The 8,918-nt window shown below is 35.2% G+C and overlaps 1 protein-coding gene across 3 annotated transcripts in view; it reads right to left on the minus strand.

Moving 5' to 3' along the window:
- LOC150086925 (receptor-type tyrosine-protein phosphatase S-like) overlaps positions 1–7,110 on the minus strand; it is a 1,004,071-nt gene extending 996,961 nt beyond the window's left edge. For all 3 annotated transcript variants that reach the window (XM_090372826.1, XM_090372825.1, XM_090372827.1), the window contains exon 1: positions 7,005–7,110. In XM_090372826.1, the coding sequence (XP_090228952.1) occupies positions 7,005–7,092 (88 nt within the window). In that variant the 5' untranslated portion in view covers positions 7,093–7,110. The remainder of the gene's footprint in view (positions 1–7,004) is intronic.
- Positions 7,111–8,918: the final 1,808 nt, after the last annotated feature.

Below are 8,918 nucleotides of genomic sequence, written 5' to 3' on the forward strand. Positions count from 1 at the left end.
TACTCTTAGTTACCCTAACACAGCCCATGTATTTACTTGTTCCATGATGACTCCCAGCAGCTTGCTCTCTAAGCTGCTGCTCATTACAACAGAAGCATTGCAAGAATCACTTTCGCTTCTGCTTGTGGCTACCGTTAATCTTTTAGTCTGTGAATCTCCCTAAACTAGCAGTTTTCCGACCCACCTAACATTGCCTTGACAGTATCAGCAAATATTCTTGCACCCTTTCTATTTAAGTGTATCCCATCCCTGTAAAAGCAGTCTCTCCTGTTAGCAAGAACACACCTCGCTGAAAAAAATTCTACCCCATGAGACTTGCACAATCTCTCGAGGGCCGAATTGATTGACAAGGCTCTCATCATATACTCCCTCCTATCGTGTCTGGGCAGAATTGCAGACACTTTCAAATTTAACTCTAAATCACGACTTTTTTTTCAGCATTGACCTGTACTTATTAAGTAAATCTGCAGATCTCTTACTCTTAAGGTCATTAGTGCCAAGATGTACAACAATATCACCTTTTCTGCCCTTAAAAGATGATATCTGCTCAATAATCGACATATCCTGGTCCTGTTTCACTTTTCCTTTTTGCGTAATATATTCCCCATCTTCCTGAAAATATCGGTCACGGATGTCGCTAATAGATGACAAAACCAAGAGGATAGAGTTTTATTGGTAAATTTCTCCATGATTACAGTTTTACAACTGCCATCTACTGTAGCACACACATTTTATGACTGGTGATTAAAAACATGAAGATATCCTCTATTACTTGGAGATGGTTTCAAATTTGTATCATGTATCCTATTCAGACAATAGTATTTCAGTTTTGTAAAGGAGGTTGGTGGACACCCTGTACATTCAATATTCCTCTATATTCCATAAAAATGCAGTGTGAAGCTGGATATTACTTTCATAACTGTTTTAATGACAGTGGTGTTAAGTTTTTTGGCTGAGGGACAATGACACTTTTCCTGTGCCATCACTTACCACTTTCACTCATCAGTGACTGCATGGTAGCCATTTAAGTTTGGTTTTTTTTTTTTTTTTTAGGAGCATTAGCAACTAAGGCCATATTGCTCCGGGATATGCGGTGGTCATTCCCTGACCTTTCCGCATCCTCCATATTTGGTGGTGACGGGCTCGAACCCCGGTCTAATCAAGAAGCATGTGCTACGCACTGCTGCTCCTTCCCACCTGGCTACGGAGGCACCCTCCATTTAAGTAGCTACATAAAAAGTTTGTTCTGTTCATGTATGCAGATTTCCCCTTTGGAATACCAGTCGAAATTTTCATAGGCATTACACTGATTCTGCAATATTTTTTTAAGAAATGAAATTTCATGCTGTTTGCAGAAATGTAAAAAGGGAGGGGTTTTGACCCATTAAAGGGGAATTTATTAATATTATTTTCATTAAAAAATTACATGTGAGCAAAAACAATGAATATGGACTAAAACTAGTAAGTGATCTAATTATTCATAATTAAACTAGAAATGATCTAATCAAAGCCATTTATATTAATTTTTACTAAAAATTACACGTTTATTTATTAAAAGTTAATTAATTGAACACATATATAAAAAGGATAATCATTTAAAAAAACTCTGAGTAAGCAACAGGTTACAGTAATCGTCCATGTTGTGCATGGAAGATTAGCATTAGCATTAGTAAAGGCATACGATGCAAGAAAGCAAGCTTAAAAAAAAAAAAAACCTCCCATTTTAACCCTCCATTCATTCCAAATGCCTGTCCAGCTCAGCCTAAAATTTATTTAGGCTATTAGCTTCCACAACAAAAGATAGAAACCTTTTCCACCAATCAACTGCCCGCTGGCTAAAGGCAAATTTCCGCACATCTATTCTACAACTATCTTTCCTCGATTGAAACTGTTCCCCTGCAAGTTCTTAGTCTGAGCAGAATCCCATTAGCATTCAGCTTGCTCAACCCATTCAAGGCCTTATACACCTCAATCAGATCACCTTGCAGGTGCCTAGTCTCTGGGTGCAGAAATTTGAAGCATTTAAGCCTTTCTTGTAAGAGCACCCCTTTCTTCCCCTCACCAATCTTGTTGCCCTTTTTTGTACTTATTCTAGCAACTCTACATCTTTTCTAAAATGAGGCCTCCAGACCTGTGCACAGTATTCTAGGTATGGCCTGACCACTGCCTTGTATAATGGGATAATCACCTCCCTGTCCCTGCTAGCAAAATTCCTATATATATCATTGACAAGACTCCATGATCAGCCTGGCAGCCCTTCTGCACTGCTCAGCGAACTTCATATTTGACTGCTCAATTACCCCCAGGTCTTTTTCACTTTCCACTTCCCCGAGAGTAGTACCACACAGTTGGTACGTTTCTCTTGGGTTATTGTTACCCATATGCAGTACTTTGCATTTGTCAATGTTAAACTTTAGTTGCCACTTCTCAGCCCATTTTCCCAACTTATCTAGATCCAGTTGGAGCAGCATATTGTCTTTACTGTCGTTAACAACCCTGCCAACTTTTGTATCATCTGCAAACTTGGACATTAAACCTGATATACCTTCATCAATATCACTGATAAATATACAAAACAACAATGAGCCCAACACCGAACCCTGGGGAACTCCACTAGTAACATTTATCCACGAAGAGGAGTGTCCATTGATTACCACTCTCTGTCATCTCCCACTCAACCATCCTTTTATCCATTATACTAACTTTCCCTTAATGCCATACCTCTCCAATTTGTACGGCAGTCTTCCATGTGCAACAGTATCAAAAGCTTTCCAGAAATCCAAGTATATGATATCAAAATTATTTTGGCATTCAGTTCTTTGTGACCACATCATAGTATCCAATCAAACTGGTCAGACAAGACCTTCCTTTAACAAACCCACGCTGTGTCTTAACTATTACTGCAGTCTTGTCTAGATGATCCTGCAATGCTTCTTTAATCCGTGATTCCATTATTTTCCTGAGAACACAAGTTAAACTAACAGGTCTCTAGTTACTATGTTACCTTTTGAACCTCCTTTGTGAATTGGTGAAACATTTGCATACATCCAGTCCATGGGGACCTCCCCTGAGTCTAAGGAAGCTCTCATAATTATGGCTAAGGGTTTGCTTATTTCCTTTGCCGCTTCCTTTAATATAAATGGATAGATCCCGTCCAACCAAAGTGTCTCCCTTATGTTTAAATTCAACAATTTCTTCTCCACTTTGCTCTCAGTTATTACAAAATCACTTAGCTCCCTGTTAGCATTTGATAAACCTCTGGCACTCCCCTCATTGAATAACTACTCATGTGTGAATGTAGATGAAAAATACTCATTCAGTTTATCAGCTACCTAAGCATGATCATCAATAGTCAACCCATCTATGTTAAGTAGTCCAATCTGATTCATCCCTTTCCTTCCAGAGTTTACATAAGTAAAGAACTCTTTGCTGTTTTTCTTTGCATCTATTGCCAAAGATTTTGTAATCTGCCTTCACCTGCCTAACCTCCTTTGTGACTTGATTACAGACTAGTTTATACCTGCCATAGGCTTCTGTGTCATCTGATACTTTATATGCATCCCGTACAGTCTTCTTCTCTGCTACGAGCCTCATTAATTCATCTGACATCCAATTAGGCCTAAACCTTGAACAATATTTCTTAGTTGGAATGAAAAGCCTTGTAGCCTCCAAAATTAAGTCCCTGAAGGCTTCCCATTTAGAATTCAATGTTGATAACATCATCAGTTGATCCCACTGTACAGAATTTAAAAACTATCTGAGACCTCTCTAGTCACCTCTACGAAAGCAAAAGCACTTCCCTTTAGCCTTGATGGTAGTCACATCTTTAAGTAATTCCCACATCAGTACACTGTGATCACTGTCACCCAGTGATTCCTTTATCTGCAAATTCTTAATGCATGAATAATCGCTGCTGATAATCAGATCAAGAGTGTTGCTCCCTCTGGTTGCCTCTCGAACATGTTGCTGTAGAAAACAGTCATCCAATAAATCCACAAAAGTCTTGTTAGTGTGCGAGTGACCAACCACATGTTCCAGTCAATATCTGGAAAGTTAAAATTCCCCATTATAAGACATTCTGATTTACTGGCCCACTCTATTTCTCTGCACAATTGCTCATTATACTTATTAGATTCATTAGGCCTATAACATACACCTACTCTCATTTTTCCTTTCCCAGTGCTTATTTCACATCAAATAGACTCAATACTGCAATTTCCACCAACATCAATTGGATGCACTTCTTAGATTTTATGTGTTTCTTAACTAACAGCATAACCCCTCCTCGCTTCCTGTCCTGTCTATCCTTCCTGTAAACACTGTACTCCCCCAATTCCAATTCTGCACTGCTTATATCTGGGTGACACCATATCTCTGATATCCCAAAAGGGTAGGTTGCTACAATGGATAAAAGGTTGGTTGAGAGTGGTAATCAATGGGTGATGCTCTTCGTGGACTAATGTTATCAGTGGAGTCCCAAAGGTTTCGGGTTGGGTCCTCTGTTGTTTTGTATATTTATCAATGATATTGATGAAGGTATATCAGGCTTAGTGTCGAAGTTTGCAGATGATACAAAGGTTGGCAGGGTTGTTCATGACAGTAACGGCAGTGTGCTACTGCAACAGGATCTAGAAAATTTGGGAAGATGGGCTGAGAAGTGGCAACTGAAGTTTAACATTCACAAATGCAAAGTACTGCATATGAGTAGAAGTAAACCCAAAGGAACATACCAACTGTGTGGTACTACACTTAGGGTGGTAGAAAATGAAAAAGACTTGGGAGTGATTGTGCAGTCAGATATGAAGTTTTCTCAGCAATGCAGACAGGTTGCCAGAGCAGGTCATGAGGTATTGTCAATGATATACAGGAATTTTGCTAGCAGTGAAAAGGAGGTGTTATCCCTTTGTATAAGGCAGTGGTCAGCCCACGCCTTGAGTACTGTGTACAGGTCTGGAGACCTCATTTTAGAAAGGATGTAGAGTTGCTTGAGCATATACAGAGAAGGGCAACAAGATTGGTGAGGGGAACGAAGGGGTCCTCTTATCAAGAAAGGCACTTAAGTTCTGCAAATTGCAGCGGCTGGAGACCAGGCACCTGCTAGGTGATTCGATGGAGGTGTATAAGGCCTTGATTGGGTTGAGCATGATGAATTCTGATGGGATTTTTCTGCTTGCTCAGATTACAAACCTGAGGGGACATAAATTCAAATTGAGATGACAGTTGCAGAATAGATGTATGGAAATTTGCCTTTAGTCAGTGGGTGATTAATTGCCGGAACAAACTTCCATCTGTCATTGTGGAAGTTGATAGCTTATATAAATCAAGTAAGAACTGGACAAAAACTGGACAAACTTTTAGAATGGATGGTTGTGTGAAATTGTTTTTTTTTTTTTTTTTTTTGGCTGATGCTACATAAGCTCATACTGCTTGCTTTCTTGCATCACATGCCTCTAGTACTACTACTACTACTACTACAGTCAATTTCACTTTTCCGGATTATTGGAATTGGCTACACTAACCATTGCAAAGCAGACACCTCCGAATAGCGGATACTTTCCTCTGAGCCAATGGTGTCTGCTTTACAGAGGTTTCACTGTATAATGGGGGAAACTCCTGGTGCCGTCAGACAACTAACACAATGTATGATGTGCATTTTTTGACCTCCATAATTGTTTAAATATCTTCATAATATTATTTCCCAAAATCTTCCCAAGATTTTTCGTTAGCCTCTTTCATACTTTTTTTTCCTCTATCTGCCCATTTAACATCTATTGTGCACCATATCATCTTTACATATTTTCTCCTCACGTATCTCTTCTGTGGCTTCTGGTTGAGCTCCCATAAATTTTCATCATTCTTCATCTAAAGTCATGTTAGTCAGAAATTTCATTTCACTTTACAGCGAGAAGGTTTCTATATTCAATAGCCACTGAATACAGAAACTTTCTATATTCAATAGCCACTGAATATCCATTTTAACACTTTTTTATACCTCTTATTTATGGAACTAATTGTTTTTTAATATACAGTAATGATCAATTCTAATCTCGATTCCTCTAAATATACCCATTTACCGTCAAAAGTTAAAAAAGTTAGTTGTTAAAAATACTTTCTTCTAATATAGGCAATTGTGTTACTGTTATGTTCTCTTCATATAAACTTCTGCCTTCTATTTCATCTATTTTTGAGCCCTGGACTGTATGCACGGACATATTTCATAGCCCAATTATCCATCCTAATTTTGCATACAACTCTACTGGATAATGCTCCCCATGCAAATAAACTTTCTTACAAACTAGTTCAAAGATATACTGCTAATCCTTCCTTGCATTGAATTTTACTTTAAAAATAAAATTAACTTATAATTATTGTTTAACTGTAGTTTCGCTCATGTTCATCATGTTAGTTTCTGCAACATCTAACATGATACTGAATTATGTCACATATCACAGAATATGATGACAAATAATAATAAATATGAATAATATAATAAAGCGATTCTTCACTATATAATGAAGTCTGTATAAAATTTGTGCTAATTCCACTTCTAGTGTTTTGGTTTAGTAAAAGACCAGTTTAGACTATAAAGAAACAGTCTAGTAATAACAGAAAAAGAAAGTATTTATTGAAATATTTTTAATAGTGGTAAATGCTAGGAAATTATCAATCTTACAGTACTACAGTGAGGGTAGAGTTGCTTTTCAAGTGAACAGAACTAAAGCATATACTTATTTTTTACCAGAGTTTAGTAAAACCAGATTTCTTTAATTAAAAAATACAAAACTGTAGAGAGATAAAGAATATGTAAAGAATATACAACGATCATTTTTATCCCTGAAATTTCTTTTTTGGCTAAAATCAAACCACAATTCCTTCCTCAAAAAAAGTTAAGTGAAACATGCTTCTAATCCATCAATTCTCAATGTAATAATTCAATATTTTACTAAAGAAAGATTATATATATAATCTGAATATATAAAATATAACCAATAATTATTTCATACCATTAGTTAATGGGGCAGCAAAAACTTGCAAAAACACAAACCAGTAAAAAACTACCACAAAGAGAAATTCACAGTTTGAAGAAAGCATCCCGACTGCAATTTGTTTGATATCTATCCTTAACACATACATAACATATATAATCTGCTGCATGGACAATATACATTCAAGGCATAAGACAGGAAAGAGAAACTGCCTGTTTCCTGTCAGGCCCACTCTTTATTTTAACATAAGTTCCTAAACAGGAAGCAGTCACAATGTCTCCAGCATGTACAAGTTGCTGATTGAAAAAAAAAGTGTGAAGGGAGGACCTCTTTCTTTCCTGTGATGAGAGGCTGACATAACTATAATGACAAATTCTTATATCACCATCGAAGTGCTAATTTATTGTGAAGTATTCTGTATTCTGAGAATTTTGTAATTTAATAAATACTGATATTGTTTTTGATAACTTATTAGTCTTCTACAAAAATAATAAATAATTTTAGTGAATGGCTCAATGAAGCAATATAGAACAATGTTTACTGATTAATAATAATGAATATGAATTATATAATGAAGAATTTACCTACAATTAATGAGAAGACAAACCAAGTTTCTGTATTTTTTTTTATTAAAACTACATGCTAATTTAATTAGTTAATGCAGCCACATTATGTATAATGTATTATTATTTATAGCATGTCCAAGAACATATATATACAGTGGATGCTTGATAACTCAAAGTACAATGGAGAAGAAAAATACTTTGATTAATCAAAAATTTTATTATTTTCTATTAAAAAAGATTACTGTATAAATAAACTAAAAATACGTTGATGCATTGTTTTACTACTCAAAATCTTTAAATAAAATTTTAAAAAATTGTTTTATAACTAATAAACTGAATTATACTGTATTCAAAATACCTACTATTCTTATAGCCTACACTAAATTGATTTAAAGAGCATTCCATCTTCTGTCATGGATTCACCTTTATACAACTCGCTTACAATATTTTTTTAAATTCTGAATAATTCTTTTATCCAAAAGCAATGGCAATTTGTGGAAGAAATTTAATTAAAATGGCAATTAATTAGAATAATGTTTGTAGCTGTGCAAATCATCAATTAATAAATATCACATCATGACAGATCGTGGTGAATTGAAAAAAATGAATAATTAATTTTTTCAAAATGTAAACATAAATACTTATACACTCACTTTAATTAAAAATATTCAGTAAGAGACAGATGCATTTTCTTTATCAATCCCCATTCAACAGTGTCAAATATGATTTAGTACAGAGAAATTTTCTGTTGTATTTGGAAAAGCTTCAATAAATCTACTACCTTCTGAGCTTTCTTGAGCAAGAAGGCACATTAATTTCATCTACATTTTTACTATTAATACGGTGCTGTTTCTTGTATTCTTTCATATGGACTCCTTTGACCGTGTGGTCATTCCAGAGTATAAACAGAAAATTTATTTATTTATTTTATCTTCTTTGATTTTCCCCTTTTGTTCTTCCAATTTTTTGCTCTAGGAAACTACCTCTATGTCGATTAAACACAATCTACCAATAAAAATATCATAAGCAACATTTATAAAGTTGCCAAATACTTCATCTACACCAATGCAGAAGTTACAGCATTTCTAATATCACCTGGAACATTTACATTTACATAATTCTTTGATCCAAGAACAATGGCATTTTATGGTAGAAATTTAACTAAAATGGCAATTAATTAGAATAATGTTTGTAGATGTGCAATCATCAATTAATAAATATTACATCATGGCTGATTGTGCTGAATTAAAAAAAAATAATAATTCATTTTTGTATCCACTATGATGCAATCTAACTTCAGCAGTCATTTAGAAAAATATATATATATATTTCGGCTTTCATCCAAGCCTTATGATTTGCAACATAT

Source organism: Mastigoproctus giganteus, chromosome 4, assembly GCF_048544385.1.
Source record: "Mastigoproctus giganteus isolate SK-2022 chromosome 4, ASM4854438v1, whole genome shotgun sequence".
Lineage (NCBI taxonomy): Eukaryota > Metazoa > Arthropoda > Arachnida > Uropygi > Thelyphonidae > Mastigoproctus > Mastigoproctus giganteus.